Source organism: Typha angustifolia, chromosome 6 (genome assembly GCF_048772165.1).
Source record: "Typha angustifolia cultivar Huaian chromosome 6, ASM4877216v1, whole genome shotgun sequence".
NCBI lineage: Eukaryota > Viridiplantae > Streptophyta > Magnoliopsida > Poales > Typhaceae > Typha > Typha angustifolia.
This window is the reverse complement of record NC_133244.1, coordinates 6,238,944-6,263,360: the sequence shown is the minus strand read 5'-3', so window position 1 is coordinate 6,263,360 and position 24,417 is coordinate 6,238,944. Positions and strand designations below refer to the sequence as shown.

Sequence of the window (24,417 nt, the reverse complement as noted above, 5' to 3'; positions counted from 1 at the left end):
TCAATTAGGTGAGAGAAATTAATAGTTATTATTAAATTATTTGTCTTATCTTAATTTCATAATGGCATTTTGGAAATTAAAGGAGAATTAAATCCTTCACCTGTACACCTCAACGACAACTATTTCCTTAAAGCTTCTCTCCTACCTCTCTCTATCCCCCCCCTTTCTTCCCCTACTATTTCTCTCTTCTTCCCCCGAAATTCCCATACTCAAACCCTAACCCTAGATTTCTCCCATGGGGTGGGCGACTCGTTTCCTCACTGCAGCATCCTTCTTCGCCGTCGGAGTCGTCTTCGCCCCTGACGTGTTCGGGTCGCGCCCGGACTCCCCTGACCTCGCCGTATCCATCGCCAAGCTTTCCCACCTCCTCTGCTTCGCTACCTCGTGGGGCGCTGCCCTTTGGGTCACCTTCATCGGTGGCATCATCATGTTCAAGTAAACCTCCCTATTTCCCCGTAACCCAACTCAATTTTCCAAGTTATGATTGATATATTGATCACATTAGGATAGTAAATTCCCATTCTCGATAGAGATTTTGCAGTTTTAATCGCTATTTTGATGAAAAAATTGCTTCTTGGTTGCATTAGGATAGTTATTCTATCTTTCTGGAATTTGATTTCGGTCTTTTGTGAAAATATGAAGGAATTTGCCGAGGCATCAGTTTGGGAATCTCCAAAGCAAGATGTTCCCGGCGTACTTCATGGTGGTGTCTGTATCTGCGGCCGTATCGGTTGCGGCATTTGCATACCTTCATCCATGGAAGTCGGCCTCGTCCCTTGAAAAATATCAGCTTGGATTCCTCCTCGCCGCCCTCAGCTTTGATCTCTCCAACCTACTTGTATTCACTCCCATGACTATTGAGGTAATACTTTTGTTCTGTGGTCTTGTTGAAATATCATCTTTGTTGCACAGTTGCACTACAATTAATTGTTATTCTTTTGTATGTTGACTATATATTACAATTAATTGTTATTCTTTTGTATGTTGACTATATATTGTATCCGTTCAAATAGGATTTTTTTTTCTTTTGAAGTGGTTAATAATTAATATAGAATCAACCACCTCAAATGATTTTTCTTTTTCTTTATTCTTGTTGGTGGATGGTTACCAAATTTATTTTCTCCTGTAGATCATTCAATAGTATATGAGAACAAAATGAGATTTCCTCACTATACAAACGCATATTAAATGCATTATCAATTAATAATCTGTCAATAAGTGTGTCTGCTGAAACTATCATAAATGAATAGTTGTATTAAAAAAAAAAAGAACCAGAATATATATGAATTAAGCAATACAAAAATTAGCAGTCACCCAGCCTCAAAATATTGTTGTAAGGTTATTTACAGATATAATGTGGTCTACAGTTGTGGCTATGTATCATCTAGCCTTAATTTGTAAAACCGAAATATCTATATAACAGCTACGTTTATGTATTCACCATAATCACATTTTTCTGAAGTTGTGGATAATAGTATCCTAACATATGTATCTAACCTTAGTTTGTAAAGCCTAAATATGTGTATGTTGAGTAGTCTATTAGATATTACTAAAAGACAAATTCTTAGATAAAAAAAGCTTTTAAGATCTATGGGAATCATGTATTGAGTTGCCTTCTAACTGGAACTATCACAAAGTTAACTGTTAAATTGTAGATATCGCTGCTTGTAAAGTGTAAACAAGTCTTTGAACATCTATGAAGTTCTAGTGAAACTTTAAATGCTTACTTTATCATTTTAAAGAATTCTTAGCTTTTTAACAAGTTCATTATTGAACAACTGTCCACCAAGTTTAAAGAGTCACAGTAAAAGAATTTCTAGAACTTGGGAAATGCAATCTAGATATCATGATAGCACTAAATGAGGTTAACAATACTTCATTAGAATACTTAAAAGCAAACTGTGCACTGGTCCTCTTCCTCACTTGCAGTAATATTTCCATCTGATGCATGTGTGATCCAGGACTGAAAACTATAACCCGAGAATGGATGCCTTCATGCATCTAAATCTCAATTCTAAATTAAATGTTTTGATATATGAACCAGTTAAATTTACCTGCTTTACATTTCTTCTATATTACCTTTCCTGTGATGTTCATAATATAGCTTTTTGTTTCTTTTATTGATTAGCACAATATATCCTTTGTTAAACTTTGACTTGATGACCTAGGTTTGTCTGGTTAAATATGAATGGAGTTACACAGCTTTGAATCTACCATCTTCAAGAAATTTCAATAGAACATAGTAGTTCAAGTTAAAATTCACATAGCATAGGAATCATTGTACTATAGACTGTAACCAATCGTCCTCATGTGTGGTGGTTATTTTTCGTTGATTGGATCTGTACATCATAAAGTATTTGCTTTATAGGGAGATATTACTTATTGTTATTCTCCTCCCAGATGATGAAGAAGAGGCACAAAATCGAGAGAGATCTGAGCATTGGTGAAGAAGTTGGATGGTCAAAGAATGTGGAAGTGGCAAAATCTAATCCTAATCTTGCAGCAATGAACAAGAAATTCGGAATGATCCACGGACTGTCTTCGCTTGCCAACATCATGGCATTCGGTAGCCTTGCCATGCATTCATGGTACTTGGCTGGTAAAATTCACCTGTGAGCATGCCGCCTGGCCATTCATTGCAGAAGATCTCTTCTAGATATCCATTTCATCTGTTTCAGTGACCATGGGGCAATTTTTATTGTTTGTGGAAAGTTGTAAAATCTTCTATTTTAGCCAATATGGTTGAATCACATGTTTCCACAACATACAAGGAGATGTATGGGCTTATTTGTGGCTTACTCTCACGGATGGACTAATAACTCAGCCTATCAATTCTATATGATCTGTTTGACATCTAAATTCTACAATTGATGTCATTACTTACTATCCTTTTCTATTTTCTTCTCAGGCAATAATAGTACAGTTCTCGATACTTTTGCTGACAGCAAATTACAAGTTTGACTTTACTTTCTCAGTTTCTCAGCATACAATTTATGTATGTTTAGTAAATTTGATTTATGCTGAAGCTGGCAGGAAAACTTTTGATGCGAACGAAAAGAATCTGGCAAATGTTTATGAGGGGATGGATCTCGAAGTGAACATATTATCCCAGCATGTCCTTGGATGTACTACTCTGAAAGTGGCCATAAATTTTTATTCTTTCTAAGAAAAGGGAACATTCTTCAGTTTCTGTTCAACTTGATTTAATCTGAGTTTAATAGATTAGATTAGACTACTCCGTGTGCCTGAAGTAGTGGAAGCTTGGACCATTCGCACTTTGGAACTAGTTTGAAAGCAGCCTATTCTTAACTACTCGACTCACAAAACTTCTACTTTTTCATCAATATTATCCATCTAAACCAACTAACAAAAAAAAAAAATCGTTCAATTTTATTTTATATTTCACTTTTTTATATATACTAAAAATAAATAGGTTTCATCTAGTTTGTTCATAAAATTTTCTAAAGATAACTTTATATATATTTTAAAATATAAATTATTTATATTTATAATTGTACTTATATTTTATTTGTTTGGTCGTAAGACATAATAATTATCTTAAAATATTTATGTAAGAATTCAAATTTAATTACGAATTATGAATAAATATATTAATTTTGCTAAAAATTTTGTTTAAAAAATATACATAACTTTATCATGTTATCTATCTGTGATAAAATTTTATGCATAACTTATTATATAAGTTTATTTATATAAAATTTAATTAAAATATGTATAAATAAGAACTTAACTATAATATATATATATATATATATATATATATATATATAAAAGAGTTATAATTTATTAAAAAAACAAGCACCATTTAGAAATGAGTATTACTCTTCTATATAGAAAGTTAGAAACATTGATAATAACCTGATCAACATTCCAATTAACTGGTGTAATTTTCTAAGTTACATCCCGCTGTGATAAAAAAAAATACAAAACTAGAAACAAGGGAGATATAAGCACCCCATGGAAGCTGGGAACATGAAACGAGAACATTAAGATTGTTCCCACACGAGTTAAATTGGAAAATTTCCAGGGGCTGTACAACTAACAAGTTAAATGCGTGCCGAGATTGCCAGCTACAGCTCTAGGAAAGAACCGCTTTGATCTTAGTCTTCTGGTCTTCAGTTAGTGATTTGGGGAACACGACCTCAAATGTGACATACAGATCTCCTTTCTTTGCGCTTTGGTACAACGGCATACCTTCTCCTTTGAACTTTCTAACCTCTTTCGGTTTAGTGACGCCCTAGGATTTTAAACCACCAATAGAATGATGAGAAAAGATAGAATAGCTTGTGCAAAGATGTAGGATAATGATTGACTGACTATGTACTAACCTTGGTGCCAATTTCCACCATATGTTCATCAAGATGTTTGATGGTTTTCTCAAAACCTACTAGAGCTTGGAGCTGCAAGAGAGCGAAAAGATTTGAGATAAAAAACTTCTCAACAAAACCAAAGACAAGAATGATTAAGGGGAGAAAGTTTCAAATTAGTTTCCACTAGGGTTACTAATCAGCATCTACCTTTATAACCAAACACACTAACTGTGAATCACCCTCCAGAAGCAACTCTGTTCAAAGATTTAGGCGAGGGTATTTTTGAAAAATTAAGGTCAACACTAATGGAATATTCTTCCTTTGTACCTTTACAAAAATCTTGGTCAACATGAGGCATGTTTTGAAAATAAAGTCCAGAATAGAAGACTAGAAAGGTAAGATGTAAACCATAAAATCATGAAAATGTAGGGTGTGAATTTTCTTTTCCAACAACTTGTCATTTCAAAAGGACGATAGGCTATGAAGATGCGTCCAGCTAAATATCTTATTAAATTCCTGCCAAAATTCACTTTAGAACTTTTACTATGCTGTTTTAAAGCTGTGTCTAATCAGAAGATTAATTTTGAAAAGAGTTCTCTGATTTATTTGTGCAAAGATTTGAAAAAAAGAAGTTATGCTAAGATGATGGATTATAATAAGGAAAGTTTGCCTATTAAATACATGTGGCTGCCTTTAACTAACTGCAAGTCGAGGATAAATGATTGATTTCTTGTGATTGATAAAATTGAGAAAATGCCTGTGGGGTAGATAGAAAAATTATTGTCCTTATGGGAAAAAATCACATTGATAAATTCAGTGCTTAGTGCCACTCCTTTGTACTATTTTTCATTTTTTGCCCTTCTACATTGGATTATAAGAAGAATTGATAAGCTGGGAAGCAGTATTCTGTGGAAAGGGCAAGGCCGGATATGAGCAGAAATGATACTATCTAGTTGCAGAGAGAAATGAAATATTTTTTAAATTTTTTTACAGAGCACACATTCATATATAAGACTTGTACACAAGAGATATTAATGCTAGAAGTAAGAGTGACAAGACTGGAAGAAAAAAAGAAAAAGAAATTATTTGGAGAAAATAACACACCAGTGGAATTGTGACTGTTGTATGCAGATCATTGCCTTCTCTTCTGAAGTGCCCATGTGGTGCTGTTCGAATCCTAAACTGCTCATAAAATGGATTCATTTCAGTGATCAACTTCATCTAAAAGTAAATTCATTCTGATGTAAATAAGAAGAGTAAAACCTTCAGATCACCAGATTCTCCATCAATTTTAGGTTCACCATCTTCATAGAATGACACCTCCTGCAAAGGATCCAAAAAATGTTGATCAATAAGAAATTAAATAACTAATATTGCACAGACTAAGAAACCACAAACTCAACAAACAAATATATGCAAATAGAAGACCGATTCAAAACGCGCAGACTGAATAGAGATGAATGCAACACCACTACAAACCAGGAAAGAATCACCAAATATAATCAAGAAAAGCTTTATGTGCATCAACTTCTTAACAATAGATATAACATAGTAAACTCAAGTTATTTCCTACCGATGAGATCATCGTGTCCCACAAATTGATGCTCTGAAAAACAAGCATAACAAAAAGAAAAAGAAATCAAGTGAACTAAAGAGATGAATGCAGTGTAACAGAAGACTGACTCAAATAGGAGAGACTGAAACAGAGATGAATGCAGTGACATTACAAACCAGGAAAATCACCAAGTATAAACAAGAAAAGTTTTACGAGTGTCAAATTCTCAGGGTAAATGTTAACTAATGAACTCGAGTTATTTCATATCAAAGAGATCCTTATGCCCCATGAATGCTCTAAAAAAAAGCATAACAACAAGAAATTGATTTAAGTGAATTAAAGAGAAAATAAGAAGTTATTTCATACTAAAGCGATCCTTGCTTTTAAGAGTGAATTAATTAGTCATTGACCTTTCCATTACTAGAAAAGTAGATGTACTAATATGTAATTATTCCGAAGTTATAGCAGAGAGAGCTGGATCACACCCATGTCAATAATGTGCAATATATGCTTAAGAATATGGAAAAGAAAAAAAAATAGTGGAGGTGCCCTATGATTAGCTGGTAGAATTCAAAATGCAAAAAGGTGAAGAGTTCACTAATAAATTAATAAGAGAAATTAATAAGAGAACAAGAACATACCTCACAAAAAAGAGGATGCTAATAAAATGTGAACTAAGTTGGTTAATTAGATAAATGAAGCACCAAAAGAGTTATTTGGTGCATCAATCAGCAGTAAAAAGGTTTGTTTCAATAGGGAATTGTGGCAAAATTGGAAGGCCCAAAAAGCATTTAGTCTTAGCTCAGAACTTTATAGAACTTGGCAAAAATGTAGTAATGAGAATATGAAAGACAAAAACAATGGCTAAGAAATATGCTCAGAAACCAATTGATGAAGCCATTAGGCAAATATGAGTAAGAAAAGCCCAGAGATCAAGTCACTAATGCAGACTGAGAAAATCTCAAAATCAGCAAGACCTTGACCTTGCAAGACATAAAATTGTTGCAGAAGCAAAACTGACATGCATTCTGAGAATCATTACAGAAGACATACATCTAATAAATAAGATGTAAACAAATGAATCTTAGTTTCTTACTTGTCCATCTTGCATCCCCTTTTCAATATCCACAGTGACAAAATAACCTTCTCGCTCATACTTTACATTCGGACATTCCTCACAGACCTGAATCAGAAAACACATAATCATAATATAGAGCAGCCATGTTATTTAAACTTCTACTATTCTACATGCCAAGGCATGGAGAACAAGAATATATAAAATTATCAAATATAGTTACCATGTCCCCGAACTTTAGTTGATCTAATATCTAAGGAGTCATGTTACAACTCAATCAATTTTTCTTTTAACAAGTGGTTCTGTGGTTCATATTTTGATGGACACTGCAAGAGATTAACCTATAATGGAATCACCAAACAACTAAATGCAGTACCTGCTCTGTCATCTGCTGAAACATTCCTGGGCCAATTTGCCTATGATAAACTTCATTTCTACAGTTGCAGCGCCTCTTGCCAGGAGCTGGCTTTATGACATTTTTCTCCCTCCAAACCTGCATCCCAAAGCATAAACAAGAATAAGACAATTGAGAACTGTTAGAAACTAATTGCTTTGTTCTACTTCACCAAATGTGATACGCAACAAACTACATAGTGTCAGTTAAATATTAAAGGACAAGCAAAATGTGTTAGTTAATCCTGAACTTACAAATCCTAGGTGCTGATGAAAGCTTGCAATACTATTTAAATGCTATAAAGTAGTTCCAAAAATGATAATTTGAGAATGAGATAGTATCTTAGCAGTGTCCATTAGGTGATATAACTTTGGAATAAAAATGACTAGAAGACTTGTCACAATAACAATTCTGTAAAATTTATTGAGAGCTGCATTACCTTTAAAGAACCTCCCATATACAGATCTTCTAACGTAGCATCCAATTCAACAATCACGTCATCACCTTTAACAATCACCTCTTCCTCCTCTTCTGCCCCACCACCACCAAAAAAACTGAAACAAATGTCATACATAAGAAATGATCTGGTTGTTTAATTGACAGGTCTATGATTCTATCAGCAATTAAAAGATGCCAATTAAAGATGTTATACTAACATTTCTAATTAGTATAAATCTGAAACCCTGATCATATATAATTAACCAAAAGAAACTATCATGAGGACATGAACCAACAAATAAGATAAAGCATATCAATGGAAAATGCCCATTCAGGACATTTAGGAAAGAAATATAGTCTAAACTATAAACAATGTTGTAGGAAATGAAACGAGCAGAAAGAAAATAGTCACCGTATACTGAAGCCCTAAAGCATGATACTATGCTAATTGTTAATTAATTACACACAACAAAATTTGGCTCGCTGATTATGGTATACAATGTTTATATTACATTTAGATTTGAATTAAGAGAAAAATTTGTGGCCAGGCAACTGGAGTAATGGAAATTGCCGTACTCTTCTTTATGTCAGTTCATAACAATGAGTTGAAATCATCAAAGTTTGGAGCCTCACAGGAGATAGAAGAAACAGCTTATTGAAAGATTTATATTTATCAAAGGGTGAACTTCTGGGCAAATTCTATATTAGAATCTCAATAACTTTTAGTAGTATCAACAAAAAAGGATTGTCAAGCCTAAGTGCTAATTTATGTGGTGGAGACACCACATCAGCAGTTCACCACTGACCAGTAGCATGTAAGACCTCTTACACTGATGTCCGAGGATAAATTTTTGAGTGTCAACGGTTGAAGGGCCTATGTTTTTACTCATTTTCCTATATGTCTATATTATTTTAATTGTTAAAAATGATGATCCATAAAAGGATGGTTTTGACTACTCTAGCAGTCTAACTTAACATACCATATATGCTTTTAATCAAGATTGAGTTGTTAGAAGTGCTTAGTGCATAAAAGCAATGGACTTTGTTGGCTGATCGAAAGTTATCATTCTATTCCAATTACAAAGTACACAGTTATTTTTTATATATCTCAGAAGACTCTGCTTCCAATTAATAACGTCTGAGAGATATATAATTATATATGACCTATACCTATTCAAGTATCTCTTGGAAGTTTAAAAACACATGTTCAAGAAAATTATGGATTGCAAGTTCAAGGAGAGGACTAGATAAGAAAGATGAATAGTCTCTCTTAAGTTCTTATTAACCTAGGTAACTATCTATTATTTTTTTCTCAGTATTAATTGTGGATTATATCCAAGGATATTAAATAATTTGGATTTTCTTGGTCCCATACAAATGGTTGTAAATCTGGTAGTAATCAATCAAAGCAAATAATAAACTTATCAATATTTGATGACCAGGATTCAGGGTGGCAATTGATTAAGCTTATCGGGAGACTACAATCAAACTTGATCTATCTTTAACAGGTTAGGACCAACCCCGAACCAAACCAATTCAATAGAGAAAACAATTTACAAGAAAAAGAAAATGAAAGGATTCAAATAGCGTGAAAAGAACAGAGACTGGGAAGTCAGATCCTTACAATGCATTCACAAATAGGCATTTTCCTCTTGCATGCTAGCTTGTTGCTTAATAAGATGACAACTTTCTGTGTGCCATATGAAGCATGAAAAGCATCATCTGAATAACTAGCATTGGGCATGCAAAAAGATATAACTACTATTCTTTACCGAAGCAACATGTAAAGCAATCCAATGATGTCTCGCAAAGGACTCGACACTGCATTCAAGATCACTAACGTACAAATAAATGAGATTCATGATCGGTGCATGCTCACTTGTTAAAGATGTCCTGGATGTTCATCCCAGCACCTCTTCCCCCACTACCAGCATACTGCTTCAGACCCTCCTCGCCATACCGATCGTAGATCTTTCTCTTCTCCTGATCCGTCAACACTTCATACGCTAGTAACCATTGAAAAAAGGGGGAAAGAAGGGACCAGAGCATAAGATCTTGTGAGCACGGAGTGAATCAAGATACAAACAAACTCAAGCAGATATCAAAAGCTCTCCACACCATTGTTGATCTCGGCGAATCTCTTGTTCGCCTCCTCGTTTCCAGGATTTTTATCAGGATGATACTTCAACGCAAGCTTCCTGTACGCCCTCTTGATCTGCTCCTCCGAAGCGCCCCGCGGCACTTGCAACACATCGTAATAGCTCTTCCTAAAAGCCCCCACAAAAAGTCACAAAAACAATTTTAAAAAACATCCAAAATTTAACTCGATTAAAGCATTATTCCTGATCGTACCCTTCTAAGACAGAGAAAGCCTGCAATAGAAGAATGGCGAGAAGCAGTATGCCCGATCTCGGCAGCGCCATCGGAGCTCTTTAGCTCCGATCCGAGCAATCTAGGTCTGAATTAGGGTTAAATGGATCGGAGATAAGGACTGGATTGGCGAATTCGAGGATTCCGGAAGTAAGATTAGGGTCTGGTGTTCGTCTACCCGCTCGTCTCCTTCCTGCGTGAATGGATTCGTTCCTTGGAATAAAAACGGGCCGGCAATAAGGTGAGTCCGCCGTAGACGTGTAATCTTTGGAAATGGACCAATGAGAGGTGAGGAGCAGGTGTTTCGACCAATGGAATCAGTACGCGTGGCATGGAGTTCCTGGCCCGCCCCTCTGGTTGGTCGCTAAGCTGGTCAATAGGCCGTGTTATACGTCGATTTTTCGCTCGTGCGACTCACGTGGTTCATCTAGGTATACCGCTGCCTCGTGATTCGTTACGAATGCCGGAAAGATTGATCTAATTTTCAAAAATAATAATTATTATTATCATGAGCTCCTAGACATTAGACTATACAAGTGGACTAACCCTTCCAGCTTTGCTAATTATGCTTCTATATCAAATATCAATGGCAATATCTATGGAACAAATTGAACACATGATCTCTATGTCAAGAGTTGGTAAGACCTAATCACTGGGTAATTTTTACGGCGGTTGATTAACCCTACTTAAATAGTTTCTAAAAAATATTTATTATTTTTTTAAAAATATATTGGATTCTAATTATTAGTATAAACATTTTAAAATATATAAATCAATTTTCAGTTTAAAGTTATTGGACTAGCAAACTCCCTGAATTTTTGTAATGCTAAAATTACCCTTCAAATCCAAAACTCACCCAAAATCTATTATGATTTAAGGTAATGAAATAGTCATTTTTATGTATTTTTATTATTATTATAGGTGCACACAATAAATGTTGATAGAATGATGCCCTAATATCAACTTTTATTTGTATTTTTCTTGGGAGAAAGTATTGAATTAGGTTATATTTTTGTTCTGAATTGTAAATTGTGATTCGAGCGAGAGAAAAATGATGTAATGTTCTCACTTTTCAATCAATATTTTAAAAAATAATAATTTCTAGAAGAATTAATGATTAAGATTTTTGGTTTTTTTGGATCCATTTATATGTATTACTTGTTATATTTTAAATTTTAAGACTCATATTTATTCTTCTTATTTGGCAAGGATGCTAGAAACTTAGAATTCAATTGCACATCAATTGGTGAATATAAATTTAGTTGTTCTAACAAGTAAAAGGAAGTTTATTCTTAAATTGTAGAAGGATCTTATTGCAAATTCAGCAAATTCATGAGAAAAGTATAATTAAGTTGCAAATTGTCAGATTAAATACAATGGAAGAGGTAAAAAGATGTTTAATTATTCAAAAGAAGTCAATTTTATTAGTATATCTTTTTTTTAAAGAAAATATGTTAATCCTTTTAATTTGGATGAAAATACTAACTATTGCTCATTAGTTACCCTTTGTTTGGTTTAAGACTAAACTTCGAACTCTATTAGCTAGTTTTATTTTTTAGTTTTAATTTTTTAGAGAGTAAACTTAATTAAATATAAAAAAGATAAAAAGATGTTTGGTTATTGAACCAGTTTAGGAGTCTCTGAACTCAAAGCAAATAATACCAGCTTGGGTGATTAAAGTACTTAATTTGAGAATAACCTAGAACCATAAAATTATTGATTTAGGTGTAAATATATATACCGGACATGAGATTAATTAACAAAATTATATACACAAGTATAATAATACATAAAGAGCATATATTTCTCTAATTTATGCGATAATTGGATAAAATAGCAATAAATTATAGGGGTTTATTATTATTATTATTATTATTTTATTATTATTAATTTTATTAATATTTTTTTTATTATTTAAGATTATAAATACGAGATATGGATTAGATAAATAACCAATCTTTCGTAAATATAGAGACAATTATGTCTTATAAAGTTCTAGCCAACATATTAAATTGTCTAACCTATGTTGTAAGTAGTGTGTATTGTTAAGCTATTGTTCAGAATTAAAAGTTGCTGAGACATCACTCTATTGCCGAGCTATTATTCTGAACTAAACTATCAATCAAATCAAATCAAGATGCCGAGCAAGTTACCAAATAATCTCCTTAGTCATAGAAGAGGTACCTACCAACTCTACGAAAGTTGAGTTGGTAAAATCTATTATATTATAATTGAATAAAATAGAGAAATATATTGAATTAGAGTATAAAACTTAAGAAATAATCTTTACACTCAAAATTTATTTGTAGGAGGTTACAGAGAGGCCGATGGGATGTGATTAACGCTTTACAAATTACGTTTTCTTTTTTCAAGACGTGTGTCCAAAATTAGACCTAATTTAGTATTCAATTCAGGAGTAAACTATTTAGGTAAATAAATATCTACTGAGACCTAGTTTGATAAAGAAACTCGAACATTTTTATATATCGTCGATGTATAATTTATGAGCCCCTGCTTATTTCGCACCTGAATAAGCTTACCACCAAATTGACTCGCGATCAAATAAAAAGAATCGAGGAAGAGAGAGACGCCTCGAGGGAAGAGAGAATTCCGACAGCATCGACGCCGCGAACTGCCTCCGGATGGGGCCCCCGATGAGGGCGATCAACATCAACTCGTGCGCCCGACCCGTGGAGGTCGACAACCGCATCTCCCTCCATTACTACTACCGGATCGCCGACAATCTACTTAAGCAGGTCTCTTTGCCCTTCCTCCATCTCGATTTTGAACCATTTCATTTATCGCTTTGATTGTAATCGTATGAAAGATCCAAACTTGGGGTGTGTGATTGCAGTTATGTTGTTTTCTTAGTGAATTGTGAGAGTAATTAGGGAGTTGGAGGGTCCGATTTGGTGCAATTTGCGGGAATTGGATAAGATGGGGTTAAATTGGTCTCGGCATGCGATTTTAGGCATTCGTGCCTCTTTGTGCGATGGTTGATGTAGAGGGTAGTGGTGACGGAAAAGTACGATTTTACTTGATGTGGTAGGAGAGATATAGTGGGAATTGAATAGGTTGTTGGGTTTCAGGTGCAGTTATGGTATATTATCTGATAAGTATACATGGATGTAATTCAGGATCCCTAATTAATAGTAAAGGAGAGGTTTTTTACGGGTATCTTTTTGTCCTTTTTTATTGCTTTTGTTCTCAACAGTTGATCTACACTAGTTATGCCCTATAGTTCAAAATGCGTCTACGTGGCACCTCTTTTGTATAAGAATAGAAAAGATAACTCTCTCTTTGGATGGGGAAAACTAGAGAATTCGCCTTCCATGATATCTGTTTATAGCCGATTCATGGTAGCCATACATTTAAGTTTTTAAGATTGTAGATGGTATTTGAGTTGTCTCTCTGTAATGGCATTGAATAGTTTGCTTACCAAAAGAGAACTTAATTCTTTGATCTTTAATCTAGACTTTCTGCATTTGTTAAGGACTATCCCAGTGTCTTACTTGATGATAGACTTCCAAGTGTATTCAACAAAGGTGAGATCAGTGCACTAATCAAGAGCATGCTTAGTTATCGAGTCTTGTACTTTTAGGTCCGTGATGCCTTTATTTCAATTTACCCTATCTAACTCAATACTGACTGAGTGATTGGAACTTCAATCTTTGCCTCTTCAATGGCACTCTTTGCTCACATTTGATATTGAATGGTGTTAACAATAGTTGATTCCTTTACTGATGTGTGAACCATTATGTGAAAAATATCATGTTTCATTAGTCTGCCGTTGTCCTTAAGAACAATTAGCTGAATAAAATGCTTCATTACTGTGGAGCTTATTTGTAAATTTTGTGGCACTTCATTGATGTTCAGGCTACTATTTATCGGGAGGAGAAGAATCTCATTGACTTATACATCATTCTTTTGAGATTTTCCAGGTAGGAGAAGTTGATCCACATAATGCTTGTATTTTCACTTCTTGTTGAATAAGAAACGTAATGATCATTAACTTCTATAACATCTACATGAAACTTATGGCGTCTTTGCTGTAGTCTGATGTGTGAGACAATACCATCCCATCGTGATTACCAGGCCTTGAACACTAAAGAGAAGGCCATTTTCAAGAAGGTTGGTGCATCATTCCTGTCACCTAGTTACACTTACAGATTTATTATTTTATACAAATGGAATGGGAATCACCAACACTTGTGTCATGTATTGACCCTTTATTACTCTAGAAACTATGGGATGTAATCAATGAGCTAGAAACGCTCAAGCCAGATGTTCAACGTCAAGTTGATGAACTAAACAAAGAGCACACCTTTCAATCTAATGGTCCAGAAGGAACATACAACTCAGCTCCTGCTACGAAGCAAATCTTTCCAAGTCCTCATGCAGAGCAGGTATAGTTCTATTAAATTCATTCTGGAGTATATTGTGGCCACTTTAGAAGGCATGGATGTTTTTGTTATTCTTCAGGACTACCAAATATCATTACTTGATCAGCTTCTCTGTTAGTTATATGAATCTGAAATTTATCTAATGGTTGTTTTGCTGCCCATCTTTAGGTCCTTGCTATAGTCTTGCCACCTGTCCCTATTTAACTTGAGTTTTTATACAATTTACCTAATTCTCTTATCTGCTAAATACAGGCACATCCTGGAAGTATGCCTAGATCCTTGTCGAAGCCATCTAGTGGACGAAATCAAGTCGCATTACTGGATAATGGGCAACCTGAGTTGCAATTTAAGAAATTGTATGTGTATATTTACATTGTTTGAGTAGTTTTGGAGATGTGTAATGGCTATATAGATTTGAGTGTTAGCTTCTGTATTTTTGGGATCATTTAGCTCATTTCTTCAATATAACTGTTACATACTATTATAATAAATTTTGAAATCTCCTTGGTAGTATGTTCATTGTTCAACCTTTACCCAAGGGATCGAAGATTCTTGCAATAGCTTTCTAGTTGGTATAACTGTTTAGGAATAGGGATAATCATATATTATAGAAGAAACTATATTTTACCCACTATGGTTAGGCTTAAATTTATTTTACCTCCTTATAATTTCATTTATGTCACTTTATCCCCGTATGGTTATATTCAAACTGAAATTATTATGTTTTTTTATTATATTTGACCAATTTATAGATAGAATTGAAAGATATATATGTTTTTATCATATATTTGGTATCTAAAATTTAATTGATATTGTTGTAAATATGTTAGAAAGTTTATCTCTAATTATCTATAATTTTGTCTCTAACGAGCATCTTCAAATTCGATTTGTAAATTGGTCAAATATGATGAAAAAAATAATATATTTAGTTTGAATATAACTATAAAAGGATAAAGTGACATAAATAAAAGTATAGAGACCTAAGGGTGAAGCGAATTTAGGTGTACCTATAGGGAAAGAGGGTAAAATATAATTTTCTCTATATTATAGTTGGATATATAATCTTGCTTATTTCTCTTGAAAGATATGTGCACCAAAATCTCTAATTTTCATACATAAGTAATCAGCCACATTTCCAATTTTCAGCTAAACATAGCTATCAATACTTCATGTTGACCTTTTGCAGGTCTATTAATTTGCCGTATCCAAAACAAGAAACACTATCTAGACACTCTATTTTAGGTGCTAATGGCCTTCATGGGCAGTGGACAGGACCTGTAACTACTGGTATAAGGGTATGATGCTTTAATTCTTGATGGCTCCATCAACTCTCATCGTAGAAGAAGTATTGACTGTTAGAGTGTCGTTCTTCTATGATACAGGTTCAGTATCCCAGCAATGCTGACCTGACACAAAGTGCAAATTCACGGTGAGGACTTCATATAATCTTAAAACTTTTGAATGTAGATCAATTCCTGCTTACTTCAATGGTCTAAGATATCCAAATTTTGAGCTGTATATGATATTCTTGTAACTAAAAGTATCTCTGTTTTGGTCTCTTTTCAACTACTGCTGCTCTCTGTGCAGTTTACTGCCAGATAGCTTGAATCAGGATGACTCACATAGTTCCAGTACAATCTATAAAGATGAATTCAGCAAGAGTCGTTATGATATGGAATCTGTTCTTTCTCTTGATGATGGTAGATGGTCAACTCCAGTAGAAGAACCATGTACTCTGTCCACCACCAGTGTTATACAGGAAGATTCTTTACAGCTGAGAAGGCAGCCCAATCCTCCACCTGTACTTGCTCAGGTGCTGCCTGAGCGTAATGTTATTTCTCCGTCAAAAGTTGCTGATCCAAGACCAGGACCTGCAATGTCAGATTCTGGGCAATATCAAGATTTACATGTTGTAAGCTTGATGACTCTTTCTTTCTTACTAAAAGATTTCTAAGTTACTGTAAGATTTACATGTTGTAAGATTTATATGGGATCTATGACTTCATCAAGATTGCAAGCTTTCCTGTACTGTCCATCAGATAGGGCTTGAAAAATGTTATTTTTAATTTAACTTGTCATAAAAATGCCTTGACTCTTTTTCACTTTTTCCTTTTTCTCAGCCTGTGAAGTTAATGGAATGTTTTTTGAGGGTTGCAGAGGCCAATACTATTAAAAATTTAGAAACATGTGGAGTTCTTGCAGGTTCATTGGTATGTGTTGTTAGTCGGGATGATGAGAACTATGAGTTATTTGCTGAATTCTGACATCAACCCATGTTTTATGTAGAAAAGCAGAAAATTTTATGTCACAACACTGATAATCCCAAAGCAGAAGTCAACATCTGATTCAGTAAGTCATTACTAACAGTATTGCGTTAGTGTCTTGTGCTTGCTCTGAATTAATTTTTATATTTGTTTTGTATATTTTGCTAGTTGTTACCTTGTCTTGATTTACTGAATGCTGGCTCTTTAGGTCTCCTCAGATATTGCCAGTTGTACCTTGTCTTTTGCCTGCTATTGGTAGTAACTAAATAAATCCGACGAACTATATGTCTGGAAATGAGAAAATTTTAGTACTTTATTAATATAATGACAGAATCCAACATATAATTATGTGGAAATATTAAATCACAACAATTTAACATGCTCCTAAGTCTGTGGTAATTGCATGAAAGTAAAGTATATTATACCTCCTCTTGAAACCAGACAATTTCCTCCGCACTGTTGGCTGCTAGGTAGCTCCAAGTTACCTGCTCTCAACTGGGTGCATGTATCTCATTAATGTTCTTTGGTGATAAACATATGCTGACAACAAGACTCTATTTGTGTGTATTCTCTATTTTTTTAAAATTTTTTTTTTTCCTTCCTTTCATAGTCAGATTCCTATATTTTACATTTCTATAGCTTAAAGCAAGCATGTAAGATCTCTATCTCTTTGTCATTTTTCTTCAGTGTCAAGCTACAAATGAAGAAGAAATATTTGAAGCTCAAGACAAACACTCCCTTTTCACTCTTGGATGGATTCATGTAAGTCCATGTTAATTCTTACTATGTTTTCTTCTTCTCATCCTACATGGTATAGATCATGCATATCATTATATTTTAATTTACAAGGTTTACATGTACCACTATTGCTCCAAACTTTTGAATACCTGATAAGGCCATAAGGGTGTGACAGTTTGACACTTTACCAAAAGGTCCAAAACATCAAGGCCTCAGCTGAAGGCTTTTGATTTTGTGAAAATGATGTGGACTTTTTGAATGGATTTAATTGCAAAAAATACCAGTGGAGACAAAGCATTTCGTATTTGGCTTTTGTGAAAATGTTGGTGCGTGATTTGTTCTAATGCACATATATTATTGGAGAACTTTCTCCACATGCAGCAATGCCTTCAGATATGTGGACTTTGGCCATAAAATTATATAAAGCTTCTTCAAGGATTTTTTTAAAGAAAATTAGAACAGCATAAATTATCACAACAATAAAAATAACCCTTAATGTCCAGATAATTTGGATAGGCTACATCTAATTTACACCTATCCTTTTTAATCTTTGACGTCTGAACTTCATGACACTGTGATGCACAATTTTCATCTTCTGAATCTTTGTTTTTTCTATATGTTTTTCTGATATTTTAAGTACGATACTTAAATAGATGTAGAAATTAAAAGAAGCAAATTGCTAATTCATATTGGTTCATATAACTCGTCAATCAGAGGTTTATATCATGTGGTGGCAAAGAATGCCTGTTAGTGAGTGATCAACAGAAATGAAAACAATAATGTACTGCACTACTGCATTAATATAAATGTAAGAATGACAGAAAGAAGAAAAATAAGGGAAAGGAGAATGCGAATAGGGAGAGAGATAAAATAGCAGAATTATAGAGGGTAGAGGAATAGAATTGTTTCATTCAAATAGTTCACCAATTGCCAATTCTTTTGGAAAATACCCCAACTCTAATATAAGCACCAAAACACAATTGGCAATCCTATTTAGTTCAATCTTCTTAAAATTAAGCCTGCAACAAGGAATTCTGTTGGAACCTTTTCTATTCAATAGGCTCTAAGTCAAGAAATTATTAACTAATATAGCTGATCATTTCTCTATGAAACTAGCTATCCAGATTAAATCTCACTCTTTTTAGGAATTGCAAAATTTAGGATCTCTTGTACTTATCATATTTCCTTAATTTGACTACTAAAAACATAGAAACAGACTCTGGAAGGGTCTTTAACACTTAAATTACTCCTAATATAATAAAATTAATGTGAATTGATCTATTCTTCTGTTACATAATTGGTTACCCTTTTCAAATATTGCCAAAAGTGGGGCTTCAATGTCATCAACTTGCTGGTGTTAATCATGAAATATTAGAAATTCTTGCGTTTAAGCTTCTTCTGCATCTAAATCTACTTCCACAAAATGTCAGATATTCCAAATTACCAAGAATATAGTCATTTAGATGCAACAACACTTCTTTTTACAGAGTTTATTTATGGTTTCAACTTTCAATTTGAATTTTTAATTGTAGTAAGAATTTTGAGAATCTAAAAGGGTAGACTTTTACCTATTATATAATTCATGTCTGTTTTCTTCTCTTTTCCAGACACACCCTACACAGACCTGCTTCTTGTCATCAATCGATCTTCACAATCATTACTCATATCAGGTGATACTGTGTAGACATTAGGATATTTCTCTCCTCTGCTTTCATTTAATTAAATCATGCCAGCAATGCCTATCTCTGCTTGTATGTGAGATTTCTTAAGTCAGTTTACATTATATGTCTTAGAACTTTAATATTTATTCCGATCTCAATATTTGTTTCATTTACAGCAGCATGTAAGAGATGAAAGGAAATCACAAGTTCTTTCTTATTCATTCTATATTTATATTATTAGACAGTTCTTTCCTATTCATTATATTTCTATGTTTAGTAATTTGTTCCTGTGTACACTATATCTCGTACTTAAAAAGCATTCTACTTCATGAGCCTCCTGTCAGTACCAGTTTGATGTTTGCATCCTGTACTTGACCTCACCACTGTTTCCCTAGAAGCTATCATTTTGACTTGAAACTGTGATGTCACAGTGCAAGGAGCTTTACCTGTCGTACCAATTGACACCTTTTGCAAGATATCGTGTAGATCAAATACATTAAAGATAATAAATATTATTGTTATGAGATGCTTGCTTGGGATGATACGAGGGCAATACATTAAAGATGGTAAATATTATTGTTATGAGATGCTTGCTTGGGGTGTTATGAGGAATACTGTTAAAACTGTTCCTCACCTACAATAGATTTTGAAGAACATATGCTGTCATGATTTTGATTAAATAATAACGAGTAACGTTGGAAAGTCAGGAATAATTTTTTAATCGAGTATGATTGATTACTGGTGGTTTGCAGTATGTCGAGAGCATTCACCTGATTAACAACTGTCTTTGTATCTGAATGACTCTGTAGCTTAGTAGCTACTGTAAGGTGATAATAATAATAAGCAGAATAGGACAAAAGCTGTACAGCATAGACATGTTATTTACTGCTTTCAGATGGGCACAAAGTTTACAAAGCAGAGTTAAGGGACAAATTTAAGGAACTTTGTTTCTCTCTTCAGCTTACTTTCTGTTGGCTTGGCAATGGGAGAACTCGGAATATATAAAGAACTTTTAATGAAACTATAGTCTTTGTATTTGAGTTTCATGGATGGAACCTAGTAAAAAGAGAGTTGGATCTTCTTTTCAGCTTCCTGACTATTATGGCATGGTTAGATTGTCACTTGGAATTGGTAACCTATCTCACGATGGCTACACTGATTTTTCTCTTTTTCTTGTTCATCTCTTGACAATATCTGGAATTTAATATGTAGCAGCTTATCTTGCATGGGATATGCCATATAGTGTTCTTGAAGACTAAGGATTGGTCAGCTCATGTCTTCCAATATTGGTCATAGAGCTGTTTGTTACATATTGCATGCTATATAGTAGTGATGCACAATATGGGACTCCTTGCTGAATTAAACATGTTGGGATGTGTGGTACAAGGTGTTTTCTTTTTTTATCTGTCAAATTTGGTTAACTGTGTAATCAGGAATGTCTTAATGATGACTACTTGCATCATCAGTTTTCTTCTTGGAGTCCTCTAATCCATCATTGGAGACTATATGTTGTCAACTTACATGTGTTTTTCCTCCAATTTCCGTTTGCACACTATTTAGTGACTCATCTACATTTCATGCATGTCAAGTTGTAAACAGACAACATGAGATTTGATCTCCACAAAGTGGTAACTGTAATTGCTTTAGTAAGGCAGATCCTTGGCACCTAAGTCTTTGGTCCTATGTAAAGCTTTTCATGAAGGTCCAGTTCTAATGATCTTAATCTTTTGGTAGCAAAATTGAGGGCTTCCAATTAAGCTCATCAGATTATTATGATCTCATTTTACTTGAAAGAGCATACCTTTTTGTTGTATCCTGTATGTCAATGCATTTCTGGGCTTACATAAATTTCTAATTTCGAACTTACTGAATTGTTGAAGTTGTTTTACAACAATCAGTTCATTATTCATCCTGCTAAGTCTTTGCTTCCTATACTAAACTGAGTTGAACAACTAAAATAATTAATTGGAAGTACTGCTTCGAGGAGAATGTATTTGTTATGCATGAATAGAGAGTGTACTTAAATTGTCAAGCAAATAATCTCAGCTTAAGATCATAAGAATGATGACTGATGACATATGACAATAGGATGTAATAAAATTTTGTGCTTTGTTAATCATGATGAAGGTTATTGAGGCAACGGGTGCAAGTTTTTTCCAGAAGATGATATGGGCCCAGAGTTTTTTGATTAAATGATTTCTGCCAAACTAGCAAACTGGCTTAAGAATTAGATTAAAGCCATCTAAAAGCATGAAAAGAAAAAAGAAAAACGGTCACTTCTATAATTATACGGCTGCATTGTTTCTCATGGTCTAATCTCTTATCAACTCAAATGATGCTTTCCAATACGCGAACTGGTGCTGCCCAGCAGTTTGTTACAGAAATAAAAGAGCATCCTAGTGCATGAGGTTCCTGCCTGTGTGGGATATGGAGAGCGCAAATGTATACAGCCTTACTCATTTTTAAGAGGCTGTTCCCATGATTGAATTCATGGACTCATGGGCTAGTGGAAGCAAGGGGAGAGTCTTATCGTCACACTAAGCAACTCCCTTAGCTGAGCAATTAATGAAGAACATAGGAATATAACCGTGTGATAAATGTTGACCATTATAAACAGCTAAGACATTATTAAAGATGTCATTTGCATACGTGATTGACCAACTATACATAAGATTGCTTAAGAGATGTAGTAATTTACTAATTTTCACTAAACATTTGTTTTCAGTAGGTACTTGCTAACATTGAAGGCCTATCTGACATTCTGACTGACATGCTAATTCATGTGATTCTTCATGAATGTGATAGCTATGTTAGATCTAGTTATGTTGTTAATTTTTTTACTGCATTAAGTAAAAACATTAATTAGTAGAACTAATAACATGTTTTCTCCTTACTGCATGTATTTGTAACCGTTCTGCTTTGAGTTTCATTTTGTAGGGAAAGCTTGTCAACTTATAAAATGATCATGTGCTAAGAATTTGGCTGTTAACAGGTTATGCTACCAGAAGCAATTGCAATTGTTATGGCGCCAACTGATACAACTAGGTACGTTGTAGCCCTTTTTCAATCTGAAAGAATTGGGAAATTAGGGAATTTTACTTGTGCAGTGTGAGAATGATCTTCATAAAAGGATCATACTTTCAAGGTGCTTACTTTGGGGGACATATCCATCAATGTTTTGCGTGATTGCAGGCTATGCATTTTACTATAGATGTAAAGTAGCTTCCTTTGGTTTCTATTGCACCCTCAAGCTACTTATAAGCTATAAATTGTTTTATTGATCATTAATACTCAAAATGGAAAAGCTTTCCTTTTAGTTTTTTTTCCAATATATTATTTTTATGTATCACAACAAGATGATTACACCTGTTGCATTAGAAAAGGCCTTCTGAAGGACCACCTCGTTTTTGAAGGCTAGGCATGGTTATGTGTGACACATAGGAAATTAATGTAGTATTCACTTATCCACTTTGTTGAATTATCCATAAATAGTAACTCTGACACTTTGACATTGACTATCAAGAGGCAATATTGCTTGAATCTTTGGTCAAGAGCTTATGTTTCTAGCTTGCTACTGTCGACTGGTTTATTTGAGAGATCTAACCTTTACTTTTTTATAATCTCATGACAATTTAGTTTTGGTTCAACCAATCTTGACAGATCGTTATCTTTGTACAGAAAACAAGGCATATTCCATCTAACAGATCCAAGTGGTATGTCAGTGATCCATAATTGCCAAGAGAGTGGATTTCATCCTCACGAGGAGCCTCCAGACGGCACCCCAATTTATGAACACTGTTCTCATGTCTACATGAACCCGAATGTGAAGTTTGATGTTGTCGATCTTCGCAATACATAAGTGAACCCAACCTTTTAAATAATTGTGTACAGAAGATACTTTTAGCATCAAGCTCCCGAAATGATAGGAAAAATTGACTTGCTTATTTGATGTTTATACTGCTCAAGAATTGTGAATACTGGATTAAGCATTTGTGTATAATTTCTATGTATAAAGCATGGCGCACAGCTTTTTTATGAAAATGGCTGAATGAGCTTCTGCCACCCTTTCGAATTGGTGATCTTGTTAAGTTATAATACACATTGTTGGTCTGTTATCTACTGGCTTAAGCCTTTAGTTATACTCAAATTTCTAAGATCTTTGGGGCTTGGCCCTAGCAAATCCTTTGCTGAGCTCACATTAACCAGCTCCTTGGATAAATAGATTCTGAATCTGAACAACCTAAGCCAATGCTGGTCTTTCTCTTTGCTTTCAGATGATGGTGTTCTTATTCATGTCTCTTCAATTTGTTGCTTTCCATAATTCATTTATTTGTCCTACAGGCTTAGTTTCTTCTACTTTGCTGCTTGGTTTGTACACAATAATGGGGTAAATTTGGAGACATACTTGAGTAAATCCATTACAATTTGTCCATGTTATAAAACTCTTCAGAGATCTAATTTGATAGATTAAATAGGAGGGGGAAATTGAGTTGAAATACAAATATAACTCACTTAATAAATAGGCTAATATATTAAATATGAATATAATTTAATTATTAAACATGTTATACAAGTCATAAATAGTTATTGGGTTACACATATTATGTATATTTACATAAATTATTCAGCTTATAAATGAGTATATTCAAGTTATAAATAGATTTATCCGTATTATAAATGAGTTATTCGAGTAATAAATAAATAAATAAATAAATAAATTATTTGGATTATAATTGGATTCTTATATTATAAACGGATTGATGGGTGATAATTAGGTTAAACAGATTAAGCTAATAAATGAGGAGTTTTATAATTGGATTATTTTCAATAAATAATGTATTGCATCATTTTCAATACATGATTGTACTGCAAACAAAAACCAATCCAACATAGATTTTTTTTTACTATTTGAAGTTCGCCAAATTTTTTTAATCATGATTAATTATCTCGAAACTTAAATACAAAATTAGGTACGTTATATGATTACTAATTGAGACGATAACTTCTAAATATATATATATATATATATATATATATATATATATATCAAATATATATGTCATTTAAATTTTTATATGATATGGTGATCCAATCAGCGATTCGTATTTAGATACGGTAAAAATATAGAAGTATTTAAGTTTTGAAGCATATAAATGCGTAATAAAAAGAAAGGTTAGGGCTACTTTGG

At 33.7% G+C, this 24,417-nt stretch overlaps 3 protein-coding genes across 3 annotated transcripts; 2 read left to right on the top strand and 1 right to left on the bottom strand.

Moving 5' to 3' along the window:
• The first annotated feature begins 146 nt into the window (after positions 1–146).
• On the top strand, positions 147–2,853 carry LOC140761741 (uncharacterized). The gene is made up of 3 exons (XM_073099196.1): positions 147–435; positions 643–862; positions 2,401–2,853. The coding sequence occupies exons 1-3, from the start codon at positions 236–238 to the stop codon at positions 2,614–2,616; spliced, it is 636 nt and encodes a 211-aa protein (XP_072955297.1). The 5' UTR covers positions 147–235; the 3' UTR covers positions 2,617–2,853.
• Positions 2,854–3,825: 972 nt separating this feature from the next.
• Positions 3,826–10,392, bottom strand: LOC140761688 (dnaJ protein ERDJ3B). Its single transcript, XM_073099118.1, has 10 exons — positions 10,146–10,392; positions 9,912–10,060; positions 9,673–9,799; positions 7,795–7,909; positions 7,338–7,454; positions 6,983–7,069; positions 5,595–5,654; positions 5,436–5,513; positions 4,350–4,421; positions 3,826–4,258 (listed from the first exon to the last, which is right to left on the bottom strand). The coding sequence occupies exons 1-10, from the start codon at positions 10,214–10,216 to the stop codon at positions 4,100–4,102; spliced, it is 1,035 nt and encodes a 344-aa protein (XP_072955219.1). The 5' UTR covers positions 10,217–10,392; the 3' UTR covers positions 3,826–4,099.
• Positions 10,393–12,686: 2,294 nt separating this feature from the next.
• Positions 12,687–23,270, top strand: LOC140761420 (AMSH-like ubiquitin thioesterase 3). Its single transcript, XM_073098731.1, has 14 exons — positions 12,687–12,919; positions 14,040–14,104; positions 14,219–14,294; positions 14,405–14,569; positions 14,819–14,922; positions 15,753–15,861; positions 15,949–15,995; positions 16,154–16,478; positions 16,687–16,776; positions 16,853–16,915; positions 17,518–17,592; positions 19,176–19,238; positions 22,222–22,274; positions 22,908–23,270. Exons 1-14 carry the CDS (start codon positions 12,806–12,808, stop codon positions 23,086–23,088), a joined length of 1,530 nt encoding a protein of 509 aa, XP_072954832.1. The 5' UTR covers positions 12,687–12,805; the 3' UTR covers positions 23,089–23,270.
• The last annotated feature ends 1,147 nt before the right edge of the window (positions 23,271–24,417 follow it).

Bases quoted from the DNA above. Each gene is read 5' to 3' on its own strand.
- LOC140761741 (XM_073099196.1), top strand. From the start codon at position 236: ATGGGGTGGGCGACTCGTTTCCTCACTGCAGCATCCTTCTTCGCCGTC. The intron at 436-642 runs GTAAACCTCCCT...GAAAATATGAAG, and splicing joins GGTGGCATCATCATGTTCAA to GAATTTGCCGAGGCATCAGT. The intron at 863-2,400 runs GTAATACTTTTG...TTCTCCTCCCAG, and splicing joins TCACTCCCATGACTATTGAG to ATGATGAAGAAGAGGCACAA.
- LOC140761688 (XM_073099118.1), bottom strand. From the start codon at position 10,216: ATGGCGCTGCCGAGATCGGGCATACTGCTTCTCGCCATTCTTCTATTG. The intron at 7,910-9,672 runs GTGAGCATGCAC...CATTTGTTTCAG, and splicing joins ATCCAGGACATCTTTAACAA to TTTTTTTGGTGGTGGTGGGG. The intron at 4,259-4,349 runs GTTAGTACATAG...TTAAAATCCTAG, and splicing joins TGGTGGAAATTGGCACCAAG to GGCGTCACTAAACCGAAAGA.
- LOC140761420 (XM_073098731.1), top strand. From the start codon at position 12,806: ATGGGGCCCCCGATGAGGGCGATCAACATCAACTCGTGCGCCCGACCC. The intron at 14,570-14,818 runs GTATAGTTCTAT...TGCTAAATACAG, and splicing joins CAAGTCCTCATGCAGAGCAG to GCACATCCTGGAAGTATGCC. The intron at 14,923-15,752 runs GTATGTGTATAT...GACCTTTTGCAG, and splicing joins GAGTTGCAATTTAAGAAATT to GTCTATTAATTTGCCGTATC.